The 27,198-nt window shown below is 38.9% G+C and overlaps 3 protein-coding genes across 5 annotated transcripts; all 3 read left to right on the top strand.

Annotated features, from left to right (window-relative positions):
* Nucleotides 1–1,086: 1,086 nt before the first annotated feature.
* LOC125297573 (butyrophilin subfamily 1 member A1-like) lies at nt 1,087–4,436 on the top strand. 3 transcript variants are annotated; one of them, XM_048248018.1, is made up of 6 exons: nt 1,087–1,209; nt 1,426–1,485; nt 1,610–1,933; nt 2,221–2,376; nt 3,526–3,657; nt 3,888–4,436. In XM_048248018.1, the coding sequence occupies exons 1-6, from the start codon at nt 1,191–1,193 to the stop codon at nt 4,007–4,009; spliced, it is 813 nt and encodes a 270-aa protein (XP_048103975.1). In that variant the 5' UTR covers nt 1,087–1,190; the 3' UTR covers nt 4,010–4,436. The 3 variants fall into 3 exon arrangements, with proteins under 3 accessions (XP_048103975.1, XP_048103974.1, XP_048103976.1); XM_048248017.1 differs by having other exon boundaries at nt 1,088–1,209; nt 1,571–1,933; XM_048248019.1 differs by lacking the exon at nt 1,426–1,485 and having other exon boundaries at nt 1,088–1,209; nt 1,571–1,933.
* Nucleotides 4,437–6,206: 1,770 nt separating this feature from the next.
* Nucleotides 6,207–17,646, top strand: LOC125297770. The gene is made up of 13 exons (XM_048248230.1): nt 6,207–6,216; nt 7,668–7,910; nt 8,011–8,169; nt 8,278–8,412; nt 8,820–8,930; nt 9,093–9,164; nt 9,267–9,464; nt 12,269–12,394; nt 15,811–15,855; nt 15,936–15,956; nt 16,050–16,109; nt 16,194–16,220; nt 16,305–17,646. The coding sequence occupies exons 1-13, from the start codon at nt 6,207–6,209 to the stop codon at nt 16,982–16,984; spliced, it is 1,887 nt and encodes a 628-aa protein (XP_048104187.1). The 3' UTR covers nt 16,985–17,646.
* A 1,301-nt stretch (nt 17,647–18,947) lies between these two features.
* LOC125297580 lies at nt 18,948–27,198 on the top strand. Its single transcript, XM_048248027.1, has 5 exons — nt 18,948–18,968; nt 21,179–21,267; nt 21,881–22,095; nt 24,553–24,636; nt 25,238–27,198. Exons 2-5 carry the CDS (start codon nt 21,185–21,187, stop codon nt 25,597–25,599), a joined length of 744 nt encoding a protein of 247 aa, XP_048103984.1. The 5' UTR covers nt 18,948–18,968; nt 21,179–21,184; the 3' UTR covers nt 25,600–27,198.

The following is a 27,198-nucleotide window of genomic DNA, read 5'->3' as shown; positions in this document are numbered from 1 at the left end:
GTAAGACCTCTAGTGGCAACTATCAGCATGTACATCATCACAACTCCTCAAGTTATTGAGCATGTATGAGGTGCATGAATGTGTTGAAAACAACACAACTTGCATTGTTTTTTTCACACATCGCTGTGTCCAGGTAGGAACAACACAGTTTGTGTTGTTTTCTTTTCTATTTGTTACACAATATGGGTTGAAAATAACACAACTTGCCTGTGTGTTTGATGCAGTATTAGAGCAGCTACATTGACAGGATGGCAGGCGAATGTAGACTACAATTTGAAGAGTTGTTTGTATTCTGCAGTTTTACATTTAGGTGAGCCTGGAGTCTCCGGGCCCACAATGCTCGAGGGAGGGAGAGGAGAGACGGACGAGGCTGATGCACATTTTGACTGTGACTGTACAAAACGAGAGAACAGAGCAATGTAAAGACCTTTTGTTAGGTTTTTTTTTTTTGTAAATGTTCCTGCAGTGGGCCGGTATATTGTTCCTCACTAACATTTCTTGTAACTCTTTTTTTGTATTTTCCATGTGCAGACTGTAAATAAAAACAATAAAGTGTTGGGGCAGAGACATTTTTATCTGGAACACCCATTCTGGTAATGGCTTATTTTTTAACTTAATCTATTAAAGCAATACAACAAAATATTGTTATTAACAACAAACATCGCCTTTTCACTTTCAATTTAATGATAACAAGCAGAGAATGTCAGTTGTCAACACTGTATGCTGTTAAATATCTACTTTGAAATGCCTGCTTCAGGCTGTGTAATAGTCTAAAAGTGGTAGTAATGACTCAATATAATCCTACACCTTTAATTTTTATGTTTGTATTGGTCAGAATAAAATCCTTGAATAACTTTGAAAGGCTGGTTAATTTTAATATGAAATATGACAATGTTTTCCCTCATTCTATTGTGATGGTCACTTAATCCCTTCATGGCTTTATTTTAGGGATGACCCTGACATAGTTTTCATCACTTGGTAACTGTTTAAACAAAATAGTATGACTGATACAGAGAGAACAAAATGTTGATGGGGTGTGTGTGGGGGGGGCTGTCTGAATGATCCATACTGCTACTCACAGATATCAAGTCCAGTTATTTCTTCCTACTCACGTCCAAAGCACACATTGAAATACTAAACTTTGAAATAGTAACATACTCATTTTAGAATCAAAAGTCTTGTATCAAAGAATGACTTTTCTATCACCAGGTAAGTCATTTTAATTTCAATTGGTCCTAACCATTGTTTCTTCTTTCTTTTAATTTTTTTTTTTTTTTGAGATATGCCGTTGACTTCAAAACATCCTAGATTATATGATGATAATTTCAACGCAATTAATGAGGGGGGGGTGGCGGTGCTGTGCATTGCAAATGCTGTCATTTACTTACAACAGTATTTCAGTCACAGATATATCTGTATTGACAGGTATGCTGATGATTTGGCTATGTTTGATTACCTCTCCAGTACAAGGACATGTTGTTTCAGGTTAGATGTCACTCTTGCCATTATAATATAATGTATGGAAACCATAAACTCCCATTTTGAATTAATTTGAAATTGCATTTTCTAGATTGTGATCCTGCCGTTTTTATCTTGTTGGGATCCGAAGCGTCAGTTCCTGGCTGGGTCGGGTCATCCGTCACCTTACCCTGTCGTCTTTCTCCTGCCATCAGTGCAGTATCATTTGAGGTGCGCTGGTACCAGCCCAACGGGTTTGACCACCCAGTTCTGCTCTACAAGGACCAGCATATCCAGCAGCAGGCCGCCGACCCTCGGTACACGGGTACTCGAGCGTCTCTGGTTGGGAACCTGGAGAACGGGAACGTCTCCCTGAAACTGGAGAACCTCACTCTGGCAGACAGAGGAGAGTACATGTGCTACGTAGAGAGTGATGTCTGGTACGATATGGCCAAGGTCAACGTAACAGTGAAAGGTAGGTGCCATGTAAAAAAAAAAGGCGTATCTGATATCCCCCTTTGAGTCATTCATACAGTATTTCAATATTGATACTGCTTACGTTAGCTACTGCTTACATCACCTGTTTTGTAGGTGCCATGTTAAAAAAAGGCTTTAAAAAGGCATATGTGATATCCCCCTTTGAGTCATTCATACAATATTTCAATATTGATACTGCTTACGTTAGCTACTGCTTACATCGCCTGTTTCAATATTGATACTGCTTACATTAGCTACTGCTTACATGTTTTGTTGCTCTGCTAGTAGTGGGAGATATTCCTGTGATGTCATTTAGTGATGCTGATGAAAGCGGTCAGGTGACTGTTACCTGTGTGTCCGATGGCTGGTCTCCTGAACCCTCTCTCTACTGGGCACTTGGAAATGTACACGTACCATCTAGAAACCATCTCTTCATCACAGGTAAGCATATCTACATATTAGGGCTGTCAAAATAACTGATTAATTTTGATTAATTAATTTGAGAAAAAATAACTGATTAAAAAAAATAAAGCAGATTAATCGATTCCCTATGACCTTTGACCCAGAGCCGTTAGTCAGTAACAATTAGACTGTAAAATGAAGGAGAGAGATGAAAATGTGCTGCTTAGATCATTGATTGGAACATTTACTTTTAAAAAAAGCCTGATGGTGTTGATAAAAATAAAGTGTTGATTAAAATAAAGTCCTCTACAATGTCTGCAGCAAGGAATTTGCATATCACCGGTGTCAAAATAGTGTTGACATTGAGGGGAGTGTTCATTTATTTTCATTGTGTCCCCTAGGTTATATCTGTGGCCTGAAATGCCTTGTATGTAAAAAAAAAGTTCTTCCCGAAGCACTTTTGAATTTATTTCCTCAGCATATTAGGTCATATCATAGATTATTATGGCCATTATTTGAACAGTGAAAGTAATAATAAAAGTATTTTTAAAATTGAATGTCACTAATGCTGATTATTCAATGATTCATTTAAATTTAAATATTTAAAAAACTTTCAGCGCAAAAATTATATATGCAATTAATTTAGATTAATTAATCACAGAGTATGTAATTAATTAGATTAATTGTTTTAATCGATTGACAGCCCTACTACATATACAACTATATTAATAATTTCTATGAGAACTGAACATGCATGATCTCCAATGTGCTTGTGGACAAATCCTTCTGTTTTGCTCTGCCTGGGCTTTGCTTGAGCAGCCAACATTTGTGCTGTATGTGTAATATTATTATGAATGCAGCTAGTAAGATCATATCATACATAAATACTTGCAATTGTGTTATGCATTGCGTATAACTGGGATATAGCGTTATCCAACTATGTTGTAGCAACCAATGTGGTACGTAATCACAACATTGCCACAACGTAATAGTGTTAGGTGGGATGTGCTTTTACTATTTTAACCACACAGTTCCATCTTTCAGAAAATGATGGTTTGCGTGAGTTATTGGCTACTTGTCTCTTCCTGATTTGTGATCAGATACTGTAGTAATTGGATAATTAAACTACAAGCAGTGAACAGGTGATGAGCAGACCTTTCCACTATACTGTATGTGTGTATCTCTCAGGTGATGATGGTTTGGTGAGAGTGAGCTCCTGGCTGCTGGTCTCCCCCTCTGAGTCTGAGTGGGTCTCCTGCTCTGTGGGTCTGTCTGATCAGGACAGAAGAGAGAGCAGAATAGCACCACACTCCCACAATTGTGAGTATTTAAAGAGGCCCTAAGGAGATTTGGGGTTTAAGGGGTTATACCGTACTATATACATTGATTTTGCTACATTTCTTCAGCTATGAGGTTAATACACGAGGGCAATTAATATGGTATTATATGAAATTTGTTTCTTTTAACATTGCATAAAACTGTCCTGTGCCTTTTACACAACGCGGCTAATACAGGAAATGACTGTAATCATGTATTATTTATCTTTCCAGACATGCAAGCTATCAACAATGTGCCCCCGTACCATCACAGATGCAGACCTTTGAGCTGTGCACTAATAGCAAGTTGGACGATCCTTCTCTTCAATCTGGACAGTTTCCTAATATTATTATGATTTTTGATTGGTCTAATACCGTTTTTGGGGTCTAATCATTAGTTATGAAAATGGTTTTCTGTAGTAGTTCACAACATTTCCCTTGTTCCAGCTCTTTGAGAAGTTTTGCTAGCTTCAAATACAAAATAGTTGTATATTTTTCATAATAGTAAAATTGATCAGTTTCAACATGTTATATGTTGTTTATGTTGTTCATGAGTTGATATTATTTGCACACCATCACATTCTGTTTTCATTTGTATTGTACCTAACATTTTTGGGAATTGGGATACAACCAAAATATAATATGCTATTTGGGTTGCACTCTGTGCTAAGAAATGATACCTGCTTGATTTTAGATTATTTTTAGTAGTACTAGCAGCATTTGTAGGCTACTGATTTATTATTTTACTTCTTTGGTCTAGTTTTGTTAACTGATTACTTCTAGATAGATAGATAGATAGATAGATACTTTATTGATCCCCAGGGGAAATTCAAGTATTCTGTATTACCGGTATTATTGTTTTATTTCCTCTGCTTGTTTTGTTTTGTCTTAATGTACAGCACTTTGGTCAACTGCTGTTGTATAATAAAAGTGTCGTTTAAATAACTTGGGTGCCTCACTTGCATCTAACACATTGTTTTCTTTTTTCTTAATTTGTGTAGCATTTTCATTGACTCTTTATTGCTTTTTAATGTCATCAAAATGTATGAATTTCACCATTAAACGACTTTGAATCAGTAAAAGTGTTGCCTATTCACTTTCAAAACATCAAATTCAATTCATGCAATTCACTATAGCAACAACACTGATGATTGATTGAAACTGATGACTGCTTTTCAGTGGTATATTCTATTCATTTTATAATTCAGACTTCTTGGTTGTATCAACTATTTGACATCTTGAACCTAACCTACTTGTTAGGTACCTGCCTGTTCTTCCGCTGAATGACAATGGTCCTCTCTTTGTACTCATTGCATGCTGAAGGCCATTGGACCAGCCAGTGCTAACCAACTGAAACACTGTCTCTTTTTCACACTCAGGACCCTGAAAGACAAGTGTAATAAAAGTGAAATTGAATATCAAAAACACATGATGTCATTGTTATGAGATTGGACCAGAAATATAATATATAATAATAATAATAATAATAATAATAATAATAATAATAATAATAATACAATGTATTATCTTATATTAGAGTACATTATATATATAATGTACTCTAATATAAGATAATACATTTTATTATTATTATTATTATTATTATTATTATTATTATTATTACAGCTGGCTACAACACCCGTACCAAATATGGGTCCAAGTACTGGGGACTCAAGTCTAGCCCAGGTAATTTCCTGATCCCACCCTGTCTCTCTTCTACTCACTTCCTGTCAGTATCTCACTGTCCTATCAAAAATAAAGGCAAAAGGCCACAAAAACAAATATTTCATTAAAAAAAAAACATCTTGCTGGGGGTTCTCTAGTTTGGAATTCTTTGAAAGGTGTCACTATTGTTGATGCTCTGAAATAGAGAGTCTAACAGCTTTTTTGGTAATTAACTTCTCTCACTGCAACAAAGAATACTTTTTTGTACATTTGTCAGCAGAGGAACTGGTTTCATTCCTCTCCAGAGCTACATTTTCCTCCTACAATTACAAACTGTTCTTGCTGCCTACAATTCCATACCTGCTTGTCCTTGCTGGGTTTGCCTTGGCCATTGTCTGAGCTGTGTAGGCCTTTACTTGTACTCTGCCCATGTGTGTGTGTCCTTCCCTCTGTTGGCCTGTAGGTGGGGATGTGGAGCTCTTAGCTGTGGGCTAATAAGGAGGACTGTATATGAAGAGTTTGGTTCCAAAACGCTATATCTCCATTTTTTAAAACTTTAAAAAGTCATGTTATTTAATTATGTATTTCAGGTAATATCAATTAACTTGCTGTTTTGTTGTTTTGATTAAGTAAAGATATATCAAATACCCATAACCTATTACAGTTCTACTGAAATTACTTGAAAATGATTCATGAAAATTCACTAAGAATGGTGGCTATAGCGTTTTGGAATCAAACTCTATACATATACAGTGCTGTGCATAAGTTAAATGAATTAAAAATAGCTCCACCATTCACCATACCCATTTCAGTTAGCCTATAGCTGGTTTGATTTGCATTGAGAGAAGATCTTATGGAAAGTACCCCATGCCAATATCCTGGTACAGTATGGCGAAGGGTATGTGATGATGTGGGGCTATTTTAATTGTTTTTATTCCAAAGGCCAACGCAACTTCATTAGGATGCATAGTATCCTGGATCCATGAAATAACTGGCCTTTAAAAATAAAATTCTGCCTGCCTCTATGGGAATTTAGCATAGGGGTGTGCTTACTTATGCCCCCTGTATTTTAAGGAAGAACATTTATTCATTTATGATACATTATTCATTCACAAAGAAAATTGGTGTCCTTAAAGGTTGGATTTATCCTCATTTTTTTTAAATGAAGGTGTTAAGATCAAATTCCAAAAGATGATTTTGTATTATTCTTTTTAGTCAACTTTAGCATGGGTATCTGTATACACAGACAAAATATGCCATTAGTCACTGATTTATAACTAGAATGGATGATTCAATCAGATGATTCAGGTATGTTATTTTGTATGTTTATTATAACATCATCTGAAATTGCTACAGTTTTCATAGACATTGGATTCACAATGATGCAGCAGCAAGGGGTTCAGTTTGAATTAAAAGGCATTCATTGTCTCTCTGATAGCATATTTCTGTGCTGCAACTGACCTTGAAAAAATGGCTGTGGCATCGCCTGATGAACAAAGAGTTAACTATTCTTGAAACAGATGACAAAACATGATAAAAAAAAAAAGATACACTGAGAAAAAAAATGAAAATGTCTGAATACCTACTGGGTAAAGTAAATTCACTCTCTCAGGACAGAATACAATTGTACTGTTTTTAAGGGACCATTTTCACATCAACAGATCTCCCAATTATTGCTTTATCTAGGTAAGTCGACCAAGGTAGTTAAACTATAAGTGTTTTCACTGTTTTACATATTGATTTGATTACCACATTTTAAAGTCTTTTCTGATGATTACTATTTAACCCTTAAAGGTGTAGGTTTTTGAACATTCTAAGTTCCGCAACAATTGAAGGTTCTAAAATTCTATGTTGAATTCAATGAATCCAGATATTCTTTAGAATGTTCATTTCTCAACATTCCCGTCACACCGGTGTGACGGTACTCCTTTAAGGGTTAATTATTTACAGTCATGTCGCTGACTAGGAAACAGCAGTGCTTAGGGGGTGACTGGTTTGTTACATTTAGTATATGATACTCAGACTTTTCCATATAAGTTATTATTTCAGTGTAGATAACATAATTATGAAGTGAACCCTTTAACAGGACTGCTGACATGGCTATGTGTGATTGTCTCTACTCAACATGGACAACAAGCTCATGCAAGTTTAGAAAATGATTCAGATTTTATGTTTGAGCAGAAATACTCCCTCTTAACAAATCTGTGCATAAAAAAAAAAAAAAATCTGTTTTGTTAGATTCAGGCATCTTTTCCCTGATTGCTCCTGATAATCCCTTTTCTTCCTGGGTTGGGACCTCGGCCATTTTGCCCTGTCAACTGTCTCCTGCCATCAGTGCAGTATCATAAGAGGTGCGCTGGTATCATCTCAATGAGTATGACACCCCAGTTTTGCTGTATAAAGACCACCACATCCAGGACCATCCTAGCAACCCTCAATACAAGGGCAGGGTGTCCCTAAATGAGAACCTTGAGAATGGGAACGTTTCCCTGAAACTGGAGAACCTCACAGTGGCAGACAGTGGAGAGTACAGGTGCCATGTTATAAGTGACAAGTGGTATGAGGACACAAATGTTCACCTAACAGTAAAGGGTATTTTAACATATTCCAACTCATTAACTCATTAAATTAACAACTTTATAACAAGTATATATTTTAAGTTTGATTATGCCTGTCTTTATTACGGTCACAGCAATGGGATCCATTCCAGTGATGTCAGTAAGTATGTCAGCAAGGGAACAGGTGAATGTGACATGTGTATCAGGTGGCTGGTCCCCTGAACCCACTCTAATCTGGGCATCTGAAGACAGAAGCATAATAGGTAGAAATGAAGATAATCTCTTCACCAAAAGTAAGTGCACTATTAGTAAGAAAACATAATGGCAATGACTATCTGGATTTGGGTTATTTCTCAAATATCCCAAATTCTTGCTTCTATAACTTCCCTCAAACATTCCAGAAGGTGCTGATGGTTTGGTGAGCGTGAGCTCCTGGCTGCTGGTCTCCCCCTCTGAGTCTGAGTGGGTCTCGTGCTCTGTGGGTTTGTCTGATCAAGACAGGAGAGAGAGCAAAGTCATACCACACGTCCACTCTGGTGAGTGCAGAGAGGAAATCTTGTCAACCACATTGGTGGACCATGCAGCGCAATCTAGTCCACAGCTTTTTTTTTTTTGTTGTTGCAAAAGACGAAGAATGATACATATTGAAAAATGCAAATATTTCTGAAGTGGAAAAAATTTCAATGCTAGTGTTATATTTACCAAACACTACTAATGTTATCGGTACATAAAATATGGTTTTAATGTTGAGCCCAAAGCCCAGCGTGTTGAATGTGGCGTCATCTGGAGACAAGACACTCAACTCTGGCTGGTAAGCCAGTTGACTACTTCAAAAGAAAATGGACTTCAGCTACAACTCAATACAGCTTCAATACTCATTTTAATGATAAAACAGTAAGATAACCTAAATCTCATACTCTGCTGTCCTCAATTTCTTTCTAAGATCTGCAGCAGACAATGACCAATGGAATCATCCTAACAGTTAATCTGGCTCCGACCATGTTGATAGCAGTCTCACATCTGTGTTTTGTTGTCTGGCTATACAAAAGAAAAGGTAACAGTTATGGTGAAACAGTTATGGCCACAATTAGTTTTGCTCTCTTAAAAATGTCACACTTTGATTGTATTAAAAAAAATATGGCTGTTCATGTGTAGGCATGACATCAAGACTTTATACAAACAATTGATGTTTAATGTTATTATTTTTCACTGATAGATAGGCAGTTAGCTGAAGTCACCACATCGATGACAGAAACAATTGCTCTCAATCGACTACTTTCTCCAACAAGTGAGACTGAGTTTAGGACATTGTACTTTTTCACTTTTTCATGTATAAATAGTTGTAAATTTAAGTATTTTTATGGTATTATGGCACCTTTATCCTCACTAGATGATCAACCAGATGTCACCACCACACAACCTTCAGTTCCTGAATCATCTGTCCATGATCCTGGATCTGAGGAAGGGGAGTTTTCCGCCAGCTGGGGCAAAACCAAAATAATCCCACCTGGTTATGTAAGTCGTTGCAGACTACAGTGCAATGCTCTCACTCATTTGGAATGTATCTACTCCTCACCTATATCCTTGGGTTGACAGTTGCAATGGCACCTTTAGCCTCATAAGTGAAGTAAAATAAGTATAAGTAGGGAAATTTGGTCTCTGCATTTATCCCAATCCATGAATTAGTGAAACACACTCAGCACACAGTGAGGTGAAGCACACACTAATCCCGGCGCAGTGAGCTGCCTGCAACAACAGCAGCACTCGGGGAGCAGTGAGGGGTTAGGTGCCTTGCTCAAGGGCACTTCAGCAATGCCTACTGGTCGGGGTTCGAACCGGCAACCCTCCGGTTACAAGTCCGAAGCGCTAACTAGGCCACGGCTGCCTCTAAATAAAGTAGTTAATTGTGACATTGTGTGCTTATATTGCCAGTTGCAGAATACTACTGTAGCTAACAGATTTCTTTTGTTTTGTCCATAATTAAAGTAGCTAAAGACATAGGGCCCAGGTTATAAAATGGGCAAAATGTTGAAAACTTTCCATGAGTAGGCTACACTGTTTAATAAAAAGGTCTCTTAGGAAGCCTACAAGCTTTAACATCTAGTGGAAGCAGCTACACCAGACAAAAACAAAAACCCTGGCTCAAAGTTTGTTTCTCATTCACTCTTCTCATCGTATATATGTGATTTCTCATTCACTCTTCTCATCACATGTGATTTCTCATTCAAATTCACTTCACCATAGAGGGCTCACTCATTTCAGATTCCCTGCCTTGACATAGCCTCAGCAGCAGAACAACCTTTATGACATGGAGATATCAGACGTGGAGCCCTCTATGGTGAAGTGAATTTGAATAAACCAATCGCATGCACCTGGTTTCGAAGAGAAACCAGAAATAACATTTCCAATAATTTCCCATTATAAATTACATAATATTTGCACCTTCCTTACTTGTGAAGCTCACATATTTCTAATGATTTCACACAGTTTTTAGATGTGAAATGTAATACAACATTGCCACCTAGCGTTCAGAAATCACATGCGACTGGTTTATGGTGGCTACAATGACAAAGAGATTAAAAATAAAATTGCACTGAAAATTGCTTTAAAGTAAATATACAGTGTACATGTTTTGGCTCAAATTGTCTGCTAATACAAATTCTACTACCTGAACAATCGCTGACCTTACCTTTAAATGTAAAAATATTTTCCAATGAGTCTACTTTTTAAAATGACAACCTCTCTTTCTCTCTTTTAGGTTAATAACAATGCATGCGTATTTGACAGTTAATGTCAAACTTACATATGAGGTATAGAATAAGGTTTGTCTGATTTATCCTGATGTTCTACGAACAGTCACCACACTACTAGTTCCCAATGCTGAATCGTATCAACATAAGAGTGACATGACACTGTCATGAATGTGTCATAAACAAGTAAACATAAATAAACGTTTATGATATAACACATTATGTTTATGATATAACACTGTCATTAAGTGTCATTAGGTTTTTATCATAACAATTACTCTTAAGTTGATACTGTTAAGTGAAAGTGTTACCTATCTCTCATCTGGTGGCATACGTCATTCAGACTAATTTTGAAATGTATCTCTCCCTGGCATACATATATCTTTGCAGGAATACTGTCCATATTAGTTGACACTTGTAATGACATGTTTAACCTTTGTCGTGGTGTAACAAAAAAGCAGATTACTGTGACGTTATCATTTTTCTCCCATATGTGCGCGTTGTAGGTGCTAAATATTGCCAGTATTAGCAGAGTTCTACTGAACAGATCTCAGTTGTTTTGTTGATATGGAAGTAACTAAAAACATCCTATAGGGCCCAGGTTAAAAATGCTAAATACTTTAAAAATCTACTTTGGATGTTTCAATACAGAGTATACTTATAGCATACACGTACATATTTGTGAACACTTTAGCCCCTATTTTGCACTCTGGTGCATGGCGTAAAACTCATTTCCCACCCGGCACAAAGTTTATTTTCTTATTGTGCACGTCTGTTTTTTAAACAATGCACCCAGGTGTGGTATTTAACAACCTAGGGAGTGGCCTAATGCATTGTCTAAAAATCGCTATTGTACACTACCTAAAAACGCATTTTGCCACTGACCAAGAGAAACCTGGTCAGAAGTCTATGGTGAGTTGTCTATATGTTATTTTAAGAGCGCTTTGTCAACAGTCATATTTACGGGTGCACAACACACCATCCTTCCATCATCCATGAACGTGCACCAGCACACGTCCATGCAAAACATTACAAATTACACGATTACAATGGGAAACATAATTAGAATAAAGATATTACGAAATACTGTACATCTCATGATGAGTAGTTATTCCCCATCATTTGCAAATTGGTAATGACGGTTAAAAGTGATTAGGGGAGAGGCGAGAGACACGTATGGAGCACAGCTGAAGACGCACTGTCACAAGATATAAGCAACTAATAAATAAACATTGTTTTTTTTCAGTAATTTGAACAATATCAGGGTAAGTGTTGCTTTTTCCAGCCTATATTTTCGATGGTAACCCATTGTCAGTCAATAGTGAAAGTAACTTACCGTGTATAATTGTTTTGTCTTTGACTGACACCACAGTGAATTTAGTTTCACTTTGCCAAAGAGGCAAGATACAGTAGCTTACCACATAACAGAGACCTGTAAATGTACACTGATGCGTAAATTCTGCTTGCATGCTCACTGAAAATGAACGTCAGATCTTCCATGTGAGGACCCTACACACATTTTAATGATATTTTATTTTTGAGGGCTTTTGATATCTGGGATTATTGCCCTACAGTAAAATTAACTATTATTAGCCTAATAAGACCTACTACTATATTTAACATGACATCAAGGTTGTATGAGGTGGAAAACTGAACTCTAATGTGCTGTGTTGTGGTTCTATTCTACAAGATTCTCAAGAAAACTCATCGCAACACCATTTCAGCCACAAAGGAGTTGATCAAAAGCCCGATGTCATAGAAATTCCAGGTACGCAGTTTTCACTTGTTGGTAAACACTCCCTCACTCCCTGACGCCTCCCAGACGACTCCTTTGCACTTTGGGGGCAGCCGTTGTAGCAGGCAGCTCACTGCGCCGGGATTAGTGTGTACTTCACCTCACTGTGTGTACACTGTGTGCTGTTTGTGTTTCACTAATTCACCAATTGGGTTAAATGCAGAGACCAAATTTCCCTCACGGGATCAAAAAAGTATTTCTACTTATACTTACTTATACTTAATTACTAATTTTGGAGAGGAAAATATATTTTCCATAGTACAATTTTTCTTTTTTGTATATCACACAGTGTGGAGTATGTTACCAATGATGAATGGTAAGATCTTCCCAACCTTACAGGTATGAACGCATACTAGGTACTGCAATAATGTTGAATCCATTAATTGATGCAAAATTGTATTTGGTTTCTCTAGAAAGGCTTATTCTGGATCCAGATACACTTCCTCCTTTTCTGACACTAAATGCCAGTGGTAAAGTTCTAAGTCGCCCACAAATGATGAGGATGGTTTTCCTCATGCTCTTTGTAAGGAGAGATTCAATTCAGGAAAGCACAGATGGGAAATAATGGTGGATGGTAGCTGGTGCATAGGGGTGTGCAGTGTGAGATCACAGAGAAAACGTGGAGTCCCTTTAACCCCACAGAATGGGTTCTGTAATAATAAGGCCAGAACTATGCATTGCCTGTTATTATCATAATTCGTGTCCTATTGCCTCCTAATTTACCAGCAATAATCAGTAGGAAGTAATATCTACTTAAGTCAAAGTCAAAGTCAAAGTCAGCTTTATTGTCAATTCCTTCACATGTTCCAGACATACAAAGAGATCGAAATTACGTTTCTCACTATCCCACGGTGAAGACAAGACATATTTGACCAATTTTAAGTCCACAGACAACATAACATTCAAGTAAACAAAAAAAGTAAGTAAATAAGTGAATAAGAGGGCACATATAATAATTGAAAAAATAAGAGCAGCAAAATTTTTTTTTGAAATTGTGCATAGACAGTCAATAAAATACTAGTGCAAATACTGTAAAATACTATAAAATACTGTTTGACCTAAGTAATAAAGAAAGTGGCATAGTGGTGCAAGTTATTGTAAGAGCAGCAGAAGTGTTGTGTTTTCAGGACAACAACACCAAGTTGTAAAGTGTACAAGTGTGCAAGTGTTCAAGTGTGCAGGTGGAGTAGTGCAGGCGGCCATTGTGGGTCCAATGTCCAGGGTGTTATGTAGCTGAGGGTGGAGGGGGGAGAGGAGGGAGAGAGTTCAGCATCCTTACAGCTTGGTGTATGAAGCTGTTGGTGAGTCTGGTAGTGCGGGAGCGCAGGCTTCTGTACCTCTTCCCAGAGGGCAGTAGATCAAACAGATCAAAAAGTCTTAGTTATTGGTCTGTTAAGGGTGGAATATGATCAAGCCTTGTAAAGTAGTAATTCACGAGTGATAACTGGGACAATATCTGACTAACAAATATGTTAGTTACTGGCTAATTAATGATGAATATGGGTGTGTTAATTTAAAGTGTTACCGAAATCAATATAAATGCTACAATTTCTGATAAATGACAGGAGGCTGTGGATTTCACATGTGCCTTTCTTCAGAGACCTTCATGTATTAACTAAAAGGAAGTCCAGTGGTGTCATTAGTATGATTGCTTCTATTTCAAAAAAAGAGTTTTTTTGTGCAGTAACACCAGTGATATGACTCCCTGGGACAGATGCATTTTAAATAAAATAATCATATTAATTTGATATTCTGTATTTAAATATTTGCTTATATAATTAATGTGATAGTTATGCATGCATTATTGCAGTTAAACTATTTCAAAAACATTTTTTTGGTCTCAGAATTTGGCCCTCAATCTGTATACATGGGGGTTGGGACTGGCACTCTGTAGTGCTTGGAATCCTATCGATTTAAAAATAAATACTGTCACTTTGATGACTCAAAACATGTGATTGTTCAATTAACATTTTGTTTTTCTTAGAAGTACAATGCAATAATTAAGTGTTTTTCAAAGTGTAACAGATCTGTAAAGTGTCAGGACAGAAAAGTGTCCATTTCTGTAGAATGACCCACAATTGAAGAAGACTAAAGAACGCTGTATCACTTTTCTTTTCATCTTTTCACGACTTTTCTTAATGACACGTTCATCCTTGTGATTACTGGATATCAAAATATTTTTATATTTTATACAGCAGGGGCCTGTTGCACAAAAGCAGAATTAAGACATCCGGGATAAGCTACTGAGCTGCGCTCAATGAATCCAAAACAAGAGTGTACAGGCTTAATTGGTTGCACAACGAGCAAGCCAGGATGAGCAGACACGGATTCATCAAGCCAGGTGAAACCTATCCTGGATAAGTGCGCGCTCACGGCTCCCTCAAATAGACCCCGCCACCTATCACAGATTCACTGATTCACCATGGCAACTAGAGCGGCTTCATTGCTTCTTCTACGGTGTGAAGTAGGTAGATAGCCTTCTCACAACAAACAGCAACACCTCTGTTAAGGAGAATATTGCAACTAGTTCCGCGACCACCACGTGTGAAATGGTTACAGCACTCCCGTGACATCACATTGTCGCATGACAGGTCGGGAATGGCGAGTATGTAAAAGTTAATTAATGATCACAAACGTTTAAATAATGACAGTGGGTCTAGTTATATGTGATAACAATGTGTAGTGGGCAGTGGAATAACTATTGGTTTCCGTTTGTGGTGACTGCTGACTGAGATAAGGGATGAGATTAAATAGATCCTGGAACTTAGCCTGGTCTGGAGCAGGCTAGCTCCACAGAATAAATCCCCATGGTGATTTATACCATAACATATCCTGCTGCCCCCTATCCCGCTTTTGTGCAACTGGATCACAGATAAATTGAGCCATGATAACCAAGATATCCCGGCTTAATCCCTTATCCTAGTTTTGTGCAATAGACCCCTGATTTCTAGTTCTTTATCAATAATGACATTTATGTTTTAAACATTAATAAAATGTGAGTGTGTCATCCAAGTCCGTATGTCACCTTGCTTTTAATGTTCTCACTGAGAATACAATGTACTATTATTTCTGGATTGTGCTTTTCAGTTTGAGACAAATCAGTCATAGATGCATTCGAAAAAAGAAAACTTCCCAGATAAGCTTTATTTTTATATGGGTTTATTTTAGGGAAATAATAGTCTTCTTTTCTTAATGAGGAATGTAAAATAAAAAAAAACTTTTTGTCCATAAAAGTGCTTAAAGTAGAGATGGAAAATGTAAAATTTACACTGAAATAGACTGTTCTCACTCGACCCATTTATAAGGGTCATTATCCAGAGTAAACAGTGAAGTGCAATGTAATCGATGTAATCTATTCAAGCATATTTATATTTGACATTCTCTGACAGGCTTAATCAAATGTCCAGAATTCCTACAATCCCCCAAAGAAGCAGGTACTACTCTATAACAATTTAGAGGATGTTAACAATATGTACAAGTATTCCAATTACTCAATTATATGTTTTTTTTTCAGAAGAAGCAACTCCTCTTACAGGTAAACTTTTTGAAACATTGGTATTTGTAAATTTGGAATTACATAGAATGGCATTTAAGACAGTATAACTTAGTTTAGTATGTTTTCACAAAGAGTCTGCAAAAATATCAGACACAGGAGTTGGTACAGACACTGAAGTCATCCAGATTAAGGGTAAGTCTCAAATGCATCATATGAGGCTATCATTTTGTAAAGAATATGAGATCCTAGATGTTTGACCTCTTAATTTTCACACAGACTGGGCCACATTGGAGACAATAAAAGGTGGGACCTTGTATATATTACATATAACACTCATAATGCCATATACAATAGCATTCAATACTATAGTGTGACTGTTTTCCTCAGTTACTCTGACCTTGGACCCAGCAACTGTTCCTCATTTTCTGACACTCTGTGACCATGGGAAAACCGTGACGTGGTCGGGACAAGAAGACATTGTTAAGATCGAAACATTGTTTCCTTATGTTTTGTGTAAAGAGCGTTTCAGCTCAGGAAAGCATAGCTGGGAGGTGTTTGTGAAAGGGTGCTGGTGTGTTGGAGTGTGCAGAGAATCACCGAGGGGACACGGAGTGTGTTGGAGTGTGCAGAGAATCACCAAGGGAACACGGAGTGTGTTGGAGTGTGCAGAGAATCACCGAGGGAACACAGAGTGTGTGGGAGTGTGCAGAGAGACACTGAGGGGACACAGAGTCCCTTTAACCCCCGAGAATGGCTTCTGGGTTCTACAGCATGAGGAAGGAAGTGGGCTACGCACCAACACTGAACCCCCGTTTATGGTGGATGCCGAAGAAGTCCCAGAAAAACTTGGAGTGGTTCTCAACTGTGAAAATCACACCCTCTCATTTTATGACGCAGACAGTGGACATCATCTTTGTCTGTTTAGAATAATACACAATACCACATTCATTCCTGTTATCAGCCCTGGAACTTCAGATAAAGGTCGCATAGAATTGCTCAAGGAACAAACAGGCAGTGGCTCAAGAGGTGAAGGAGTCATCCTGCAACCGGAGGGGTTGCCAGATTGAGCCTCACTCCTCCTTACCCTGTCAAAGTGTCCTTGAGCATGGTGTGGTAGTCGTGTGTGAGCATGCGTGGCCGTCCATGTGTGTTTGTGTGTGTGTGTGTGAGAGAGATAGAGAGTGGTAATGTGGTTGTCGTGATGATGATTTGGTGAGGTCATCACCACATTTTTGCATTTACATTTTTCACTAGATCTTTTTTCTCCATTGGCTATAGGTTGATGTGACTCCATCAGACCAACATACAACTAAAAATGTGTCATTTTGGGCGCAGCGGTTTTCGAGTTATTTAGTAAGAACTTATGCATGTGTGCATAAGTGTGTGTGTGTGTGTGTGTGTCTGTCTTTCTGTCTGTGTGTTAGTGAGAGAGAGAGAAATGCACTGTTTCAGTCTAGTCTTTCCTTTGCTGTTAACATGCTGGGTCATTTCTGCTGAAGAACACAAGGTATCACTTTCACTATTACAGGAAAGAGATTATTGAACATCTACGCACAGTATCTATCACAACAAGGATGTCTGTTAAGAGAGCATTACACGAATGACACATTTCCGTAATATATGTTTCTGTTTATGTTTATGGTATTTGGCAGAGATTTTTGTCCAAAGCGATTTACAGTGAATATTGTATTATTCAAACACAATAGTTATAACATAATAAACATATGCAATGACGCACATGTGAAAGATAAATATTGGATTGTCTAGGATTGTTCAGAAACTGAGGAGTTATTCTAGTCCACCACTAGGTGGCATGCTCTGGCCAGTATATCACCTGATCAACGAGCCTTTTCCTTTTTTCCTCCAAGAGCAATGCTAGTTTTATAACAGCAGCTTAAAGCTGAAACATGCTTTTTAATTCCTAAAAAAAGTGTTAGCAAGGCATTCATAAAGACCAGACTACACAGACAACAGGGAGGAGAAAGGCTGTATTGGCTAGAGAGAGAAACACTGACCTGGGGCCATGCATCCAGAACAAGGTTCAAACAGCAGCATAATCTGAAGCTCAGTGGAAGCCCCATCCTCTTGCATAGTCATGCACACAGTTTTAGTGTCTCTATGAAAAATAAACATGGATACACATGACTCCTCATGGACAGTTTGTGTATTCAACAGCAGCATGCTAGTTTAGGTAGTTTCCTCTAAGTAAATATGATTTCCCCTTGGGGATCAATAAAGTATCTATCTATCTATCTACTGTAGCCTATCTATCTATCTATTTGCCGGTTGCTAGACACAATTGCATGTGTTCAAAATAATACCATATGCAGTTCTTTACTCTTTCTGTCAATCTTAAATTACATCCCATGCTATACTTCTGTCAGCAACTATTATCTGCAGATGAATGTTTCACATTGTGGCACTGTAGCACGTGTCTGTTTCATGGGACGGTTCCTGACAACGTCCTTGTGGTCACTAGGCCTTGGCAGCCTCAGGGAGGCAATGATAGGCTACTGATAAACCGAGTAACTAAAACCTGGTCTCGGGCTCATACTACAAATTCTGCCTAGCAACAGGTGCTGATTGGATGAATATTTGCCCAAAGAGGGCAAGGGGTTATAGAAGAGCAAAACCCTTCCGGTGTTCGTTCCTCTAGACTTGCTTCGTCGGAATCAAGTGAATTAGTCTGTTGTTCTTCGAAAACACATCCAAAGGTAAGGAAATATGCAGTTTTAGGGAAGGCTACTAAATAATTTGTTTGCACAGCGCGCACGACTACTGTGCAGCGGAAATCACCTAGTGACTGTCATGTCATGGTGTCACTTTTTCGTTCTTATACGAATTCATGCCTGCCTAGAACTTAGGTTAGTTACTCGACAGTTATGTGCGTCGATCCACTGGTGGTTATGGCGTGTAGCCTGGTGTTGTATAGAATTAGAGAAGTGTGTTGTTGTCCAGTTATTCAAAATAGCTTCCGTTCATGCCTGTTGGTATTAAAACACATCAGATAATCACCACGGCGGCTTTATTCGTCCATGCAGAATTGCACAGGTTAGTTCCAGGGGTGAAAGTAGTTTTTATTTATTGGTGGTACTATGATATAGAGTTATAATGCGCGCCGAAAATTTCACTTAGCCTAATTATTTATTATTTATTTATTTGTTTATTTACTGTATTATAGTCTACTTATCAAGCATTCACTAGGACTTCGTATCACTCTAGTATCACTCTTTAACCCACCTGCATCTGTTTTTGATTATGAATAAATTGCAAACACTTAATTTCAACATTCATTTATTTAACCTAGTTACTCTGCTCGCTCCCACTTCCAATCAATTTTTTTTATATAGGCTACTGTATATCATGAAACACGTTTCTGCCTGTCACGCACTGTCTGTCTCCTGTCTCTCCAGCGAAACACTGCACACATAAAACCAGAATAGGCTATTGAAACCTCAACATATTTTTTTTAGCCTGTATGTTTTTTTTATTTGGGAGACTTTCCAAGAAACGTCCGTCTGCTGAAACACTTTGGATACCAGTGCACGTTGGCGCAATTACTGTAGGCTACTGTACGCGCGCTATAGCTTGCTCGTTGTCTGTCCAGCTGCACGGGAGGTTTAGACACAATTCAGATACAGTTCAGAACGATGTATATGAAATATATTTTGGGGGAAACGTGTTGCTTCTGGTAATTTGACGTTAGCAGTTGTGTTGTCATGCTGAAAGTGCTATATTTTTCAGAGACAGTATAGTTTTCTTTCCGGTACGGCGTACCCTCTCCAAATATTTTAGTGGTACTCCGTACCGGCCAGTACCGGCTTACTTTCACCCCTGGTTAGTTCACACACACAAGGTGGGACTTTGTAAATGACAAACACAGGGTGTAGGATAGTTGTATGTGCATGCAATCAAAGTAGTTAAAAAAAACAACACTCATATTGGATAGAAAAATTTGCGTCTCGGTATGAAAGTTATACAATTGGGTTTCTTGTGATCAAGATGGCTGTCTTTAATATAATTCTCATACAAATGTTGATAGATTCTGGTGATGATGAAACCAGTGGTGTGATTATTTGCCCCTCATATCCAAATATAGTGCTGGCCATTGGGCAAGTGAATTAATGTAGGCTAATATTTAACAACAATGTGAGGGGGAAAACGGGGGTGGGGTCCTCTTATTCTGCTGAAGGTGTCAGGCCATCTTCACTACTCAAGTTCAAGTTTATTATCATGTACTCATAAATAAGCATTTATCAGCATTGAAATTCCTTGTGCTCCAAGTGTCCAAAAAACAATCTTGTGGACCATTATGTGGGGATTTCCAAGGACGGTTCAGCATCCTGATGACTTGTGGGTAGAAACTATCCCTATATCTGCTGGTACGGGTCCTTATGCTCTTGTATCGTCTGCCAGAAGGCAGGATGGTGAAAAGACAGTGGCTGTGAAGACTGGGGTCAGAAACTATACGCTTGGCCTTTCTTCTGTAGCACTGGCTGTATAGGTCCTGGATGGATGGTAACTCAAATACAAGCAGATTGATTAGGCCAGGTTCCAAAATGGCCCAGTTATCTGTTTGACCGTACTAAACTGCACAGCAGGCCCAGTGCAGTTGTGTGTTTGTGTGTGTGTGTGTGTGTGTGTTGAACGTGGTTCAGGGACGACGCTGGGTGGGAAGAATTAACTGATATTAGAAACCAGCTGGTGTTTGGGGGATGCTAGTTATCTGTACGGTTGTGGGAAGAAAATCTGTTAAATAAGCAAACTGCTAATAGAACCCAAACATAAAAAATAAATAAAAATAAACTGGCAGACACAAACCCAAAGCTACTGTCTGATGTGATGAGACCTTTATGCACTGAACACAGAACTCTGATAATGGTATCTATCTATTATTAATCAATGCCATTTCTGACTGTCTGCTTGTGTGTCTATCTGACCTTCACATATCTCTCAAACTATTTGTGTTCAACCAGCTTCACATTGGCAGGGCCAGAGTTGAGTTTGACATTGTTTGGATGGGAAATTCCTCCTCTCCTCTCCTCTACACACACACACACACACACATACCAGTCAGTCACCACGCACCACCAGCTGTCAAATGAGATTTTATTTCCTCCGGTAGGGCAGTCCTTTTATATGCTTGATATAAGTAGTACTGGCAAGATGAAAGACAATAGTATACATAATGCGTTTCCATGGTTCTTGGTATGTTTTGACTGTTGTTGTTGTTCTTATTGTTGTTGTTGTTGTTGTTGTAGGACAACATGGAAGAGGAACAGCATGAGGACTCTTCAACAAGGCCTCCAGCAAAATGTGATTCAGACTGCAATGACAAACCACCTTCAAGGTAGCCCACATCCATTTCAAACATTACTGTGCGTCGGGGTCCGGTTCCCCCTGTCGGGGCTTATTTTCTCAATAATTACCGGCGTATCTCTTACGTAGTAACCAAGCTGGAAAAGGAATGTTGTAACATATTGCCAAAATGTTTTTTAACATATTGCCAAAACCAATGGCAAGTATAGAGGTCAAAGGTCTGTTTCAATAATATATCAAAGGATCTGTAACACATCCCAATATCATTCAGTTCACCAGAGAGTTAGAGTCTATTTCCCCTTTATGCAGGCCTGCCCAGTTGTTTGAGTTAGTCAGGCAATTTTTCAGCTAAAGCATTGGTCACACAGTTAACACATGTGTTAATGTATTGGTTAAACATTAGTGATGATCAGACAGCTCTACTCAGTCCCTTAGTCTGTGTGTATGATTGCAGTAAAAGCAAGAGGGAGGGTAGTGTGAAGGAAGAAGGAATTCATTCCAGGACGTGTACCGATGTATATCAGGGTTTCCACCTCTGATAATTATACACTTCCTAGAATTTTCTAGAATTCCTGGTGAATGAATTTGATGAAAACATAAACTCCAAGACATTGTTTTGATGATGTTTGCATTTTCATTTACAGGTTCAGAAGCCAGTTGGAGGCTTATAAGCTCAATCAGACGGTGTGCGACATTTGCCTCCATAGTGTCCACTATGCTCGTAAATACTGCGTGAGCTGCAGAGCCGCCTACTGCGCGAGACACCTGAATGAGCACAACGAGTCGCCGGGCTCCGCAACACACACAAAACTCAGCTATGTACAGGCGTCAGGCAGTTCACCTCACTGGAGAAGCTCAGGTAAAATGGTACCTCCGCAACACACACAATAGTCAGTTATGTACAGGCACCAGGCAGTTCACCTCACTGGAGAAGCTCAGGTAAAATGGTACCTCCGCAGCACACACAATACTCAGTTATGTACAGGCATCAGCAAGCTCAGGTAAAATGGTGCCTCATGACAAATCATCTGAGGTGTGTTCAAATGCTAAGCAAACGCTTTTGACGCAAAAAAGACAGGAGCCAGTGATTCCAAAGAACAACACAATTGCATTATATTTGCAAAGAGAGAATTATCCAAAACAAATGTTTTTTTACCAAGACTCTGATAGGTTCTACATGTAAGCTTCCTTTTATATATGTTGGTTACACAATCAGGGTGTGACAGTTAACACATGGCCTAAAGCATAATTTCTTCTTCACACTTAAGTGGCCTAATACATCTTTATACATCTTGACCTTCAGATCAGACAGCACATTCCGAGACTGTGGAAATTAATTTCTTTCTGTTTCTCTCTGGTTGATTTGGGCAACTCTGGCGACTCAGCTTGTCTGGATATTATAAAAGCAGAATTATAAACAGAACAGGTTCATGCTTGTAGACTAAGACACAATAATATACAGAACATAAGATGTATGCTTGTGAACATAAGATTCAGACAATGTGAATGTCAAGGAAAAATCCCCTTTTCCTAAGAAACAAGAACCACGACAACATGTAAGCTTTTCAACCAGCAAACTCTGATCAGAGGAGAGAGTGTTCACAGAGCAGGGATCCCCCTCTCTCCAAAACAATCTCTGCCTCCGAACCAGAGAAAGCTCTTTTTATTACAGTAGCTCAGAATAGCAAGAGTCATCAGTCATTATTTTTGTAACTTGTTATTTTCCTGTTAGTGCTCATCAGTTCCTCTTTATCTGTTATCAGTTTCACCACACCTGAGGGGTATTTCACAAAGGCAGAATTAAGACATCCAAGATAAGTGATAAAGCAAGGTTTGACAATAGCGTTGTCTGGTCATCCTAGCTCAACTCGTTTCACTAATGCCAATTCAGGATGAGTAGGAGCGACTATATCAAACCAGGTGTAAGTAATTCAGGATGTGTGCGCGTTCCCGTTTCTGCTCCAAAGTGCCCACGGTTGGAATAAAAAAGACGCGGAAAATAGCGTCATTCACACAAAGTGAACAACCGCTTTTGATATAGACTAACAATGAAGTAAAGTTGTCCTTTTTGGAATGGGGAATCATGGCTATTTCTGTAAAACAGCAGGAGTAGGCGTGGTAGACCAACTGAATGCAAATTTACGTATGCACCCACGTGTGAGTGCTTCCTTGTCTCGGCACGCAACGTCATTAAGAAAGCGCTTGCCAGTGCAAAGATGCACATATTAGGATATAGGCCTACCTTAATATTATAGTTGAAAATACCTTCGAAAACTTGCCCCTCCACTTCTAATCAACTACAGTAGGCTATTCATCAAACGTCTATCAATAAAATATAAGCAAACAATGAGTACCTAGGCCTATGTTAATAATTATAAGGCTATCACAATTAAAACAATAACCATATGGTAGTAATGGTAGTAGGCAGACAATCTGTTTTGTTTTGCTAGCAAATACATTCAGCAAATAGTTTATAAATGGAATAAAGCTCCTTAAAAAATTAGCACAGAGGTCTGATGTGAATGACAGCTAGCTGAACCAATAAGACAACATAATAACCATTAGAATTAACTTAGCTTGGCTGTTAGCCTGGTCGGGGCCAGGCTAGGTGCAGAGAATAAATCCCCATGGTAACTTCTGCGCCCTCTCTTTTGTGAAACCAAATCAAGGCTAAATTCATCCAGGATCACCTAAAAATCCCAGCTTAATCCCTTATCTAGGTTTTGTGAAATACCCCTCTGGGGTGTCTTCCTGTTTTTGTTTTTGCATTTTCTGGAACACTCTATTTACAGCTTGCTCAAACTTATGTGTGTATAAAATGTAAGCAATGATAACTTTATTAAACATTTCTATAACAGTTAACTAAAGCAGTATAATAAGCAGAACATAAGGTTCATACACTTGAACTAAAACAGTATAACAAGCAGAACACTTATAGATTTTTAGGCAGTGCAATAACTTTTCTTAATTGTCAACATAAGCCAACAGATATATTTGGTTTACAATTCTTTAACAAGTTCTCCGCAGGCGTTTGTGAATACTTGAACACAGTTTTATTCGCCACAAACATCTGCCAGATGAATCTGCCTGGCGAATTTTAACACAGCTCAGAGGTGGGCATCCTGGCTTCAGAAAGCTAATTAGTGAAGTCACCTGTGTCAGGTGCATGGGGAGAACCAACACATGGGATTAGTAGGACGTTTACCCCCTTACGCACCTGACTGTCCACCTCTGCATAACGTACCTTAGAGTGCTATGATACATTCAAAAGCATTTCAGTTAATAAGAAAGTGATGTTGATTTTCCCCTACTCTAGTTTCCTGGACACAAGCCCTTATGATCCTGGTGGTTGTGGTGGCAGTGATGGTACCCGTATTCTACATGTCTTCAGATGATGAAGGTACATTTAACTTTTTATTGCAGCTTTTATTATTATTATTATTATTATTATTATTATTATTATTATTATTGCGTATGACCAATCATTCATGACCCTTTTTTCTTGATTCACCTCCCCTAAACCACTTCCCACCACCTCTCCATATGCCCCTCCCTATACTTCCACCACCCTCTCCACCAAGCCCCTCCCAACAGCTTCTTCTACCCGCTCCACCTATACCTCTCCATATGCCCCTACTAACTGCTTCTCCTGCCCCCTCCATCAACTCCCAACTCCCCCCATATTCCCCTCCCAACCACTTCTACTCCATCTACAGTATACCTCCCCATGCCCACTAAATTTCAGTCAATCATCCTATCAGTCAATCACTCAGTTTGTGCCCCCAGATGCCCGTGTGAGGGCGTTGGTGCGTTGGGCTAACTGTTCCCAGACAAGCTTATATAGTAACCAGATCCATGGATTAAAAATCAATAATCAAATCCATCGATTTTTTTTTTTTTTTTTTTTCTTTCTTTCTTTCTTTTAAAGACTGCGTCAAAATGTTTCAAACACAGGAATAGTGCTATATGTCACTGAATTTCAGTTCGATGTGTGCCCACAGATGCCCGTGTGAGGGCACTGGTGCGTGAGCAGCAGCCGCGGGTGGAGAAGCGCATGCAGGACTGCGAGGAGATGTACCGCGCCGTGGAAGACCAGCGCCTTCTGCTGGCCAAGCGCGTGTGCCACATGCAGGAGACGTTCAAGGACCAGCGGCGCAGGATGAAGAGCAAGCTGCAGGAGGACCGCCAGCAACTCGAGAGCCTCCTCAGCAGCGAGCAGAAAGTCTTCAAGGACCTCGTCATGCCGATGGTCGAGAGCACCAACCGCATCCTGTACTCGTTGCTGGAAAACCGGACGTTCACAGCGGGAGTACAGAAGTGGTGTGATGAGTTGGCCAAGGCCGACGCCGTTCAGTCTTCATAACGAGCCGTTTTTTTGTCGCTGCTCTGAGATGCACTGGTTTGTGATGTTCTGCTGAAGCGTGGATTCTTCTTCTCTGCTTGATGTTCACATCTGTCTTGTTGGCTAGCTACTGTAAATAACTAACCATTTGACTTCCTAACTGTTCCCAGACAAGCTTGTTCAGTAATCAGATCCATGGATTAAAAATCAATAATCAAATCCGTAGATTTTTTCTTTCTTTTAAAAACTTCTACAAAATGTTTCCAACACAGGAATAGTGTTACATGTCATTGCTCATTTTCATTCTGTTAAACTTTCTCCTCAGCCCCTTGTAAAACATGTGGTTGTGGAATCTTCTTTTCAAGTTTTTTTGCAGGCAGCATGCACATGACTAGGGCTGAGTTGAAGCAGGACAAAAAGTTACTAAGTGTCAAAAGTGTTTGATTTGACATAATCAGTGGTGTATTGAACACTCTGAGAAGGCTGTTTGCTCTCTTTTCATGTTTTACACTTTTGAGATCATTATTTAATGTTATTTCTTGTTGGGTTTTTTTTTGTTTTTTTATTTTGAAGTCTGTGAATGACTTTAGGTGGACACACTGTACACACACTGCATACAGTGAGTTTTGAATAGAACAAAAGGGGGATTCCACTTGATGTAGCCGCCTGTGTCTGTCTTAAGCTAACTGCGTAACATGATTATTTCTGAGATTCTGAGAAGTCAAACCGGAATTGTGCATACCTTGTAGTAAGAAATTTTGGCCTTAAAGGTGTTCACAATATATGAGTGTGCTATTTTCAACCATTTACTCTTTTGGTGTGGTCTGTGAACATATTAAAGAGGGAATTGCTGCAGTAAGCAGAAAAGTGAAGGAGAGATTTATGAGACAACATCTGTGGAATGCCATGTTCAAGGTGTTTGTGAAATCATGCTGTGTGTGTGTGTGTGTGTCTGCAGAGGAGGCTGTGTAGGCCCTGCTCCGGCGGGCTGGCACCCAAGACCTTGTTTACTGTCTTGGGGTCAATCTTGACTGGATTCCATAGATGTCGGTCGTTATGGGATACAACCTTATAGATATGGTCAACTCTCGGGTAACCAAGTCGTAAAATGGTTTGCGTACCATTAATGGAGATGTCATGTCTTGTCTGACTTGTCAGGGGGGTATAAAAAGTGTTTCCTTGTTTGTTGCATCAGACTGCGTCTGTTAGCAACACGACGTAGGTCTCCGGATATTCGTGAATAAAGATCTCTGAGAATTCTGACTCTACTCCCGACTGGCTGAGACTTCTTTTCTCAACAAGCCCTAGACAAATTTCTGATCCTACAACCTCATGTGTTGAAAACATTTCAGAAATAATCGTGTTATGCAGTCAGCTTAACACGGCTGCATCAAGTCGAATCCCCCTATTGTTGCTGTAGGAGGAAGTTATCATATGAGGCTGTTTCCTTGGTTGTTGATTGGCTGCTGTGGGAAATCCTCTACCATGTAACACCTCACTCACCTGCAATATCTGACTAAAAAACAGGATCATCTGTCTGGTCATACTCATTTGCTGTCATGGTAACCACTGCTGTCCACAGGACTTTATTTGTATGTCTAATAAATAAATGATCTCTTA

This window comes from Alosa alosa, chromosome 7 (genome assembly GCF_017589495.1).
Source record: "Alosa alosa isolate M-15738 ecotype Scorff River chromosome 7, AALO_Geno_1.1, whole genome shotgun sequence".
Lineage (NCBI taxonomy): Eukaryota > Metazoa > Chordata > Actinopteri > Clupeiformes > Clupeidae > Alosa > Alosa alosa.
This window is presented reverse-complemented; position numbering and strand designations above follow the sequence as displayed.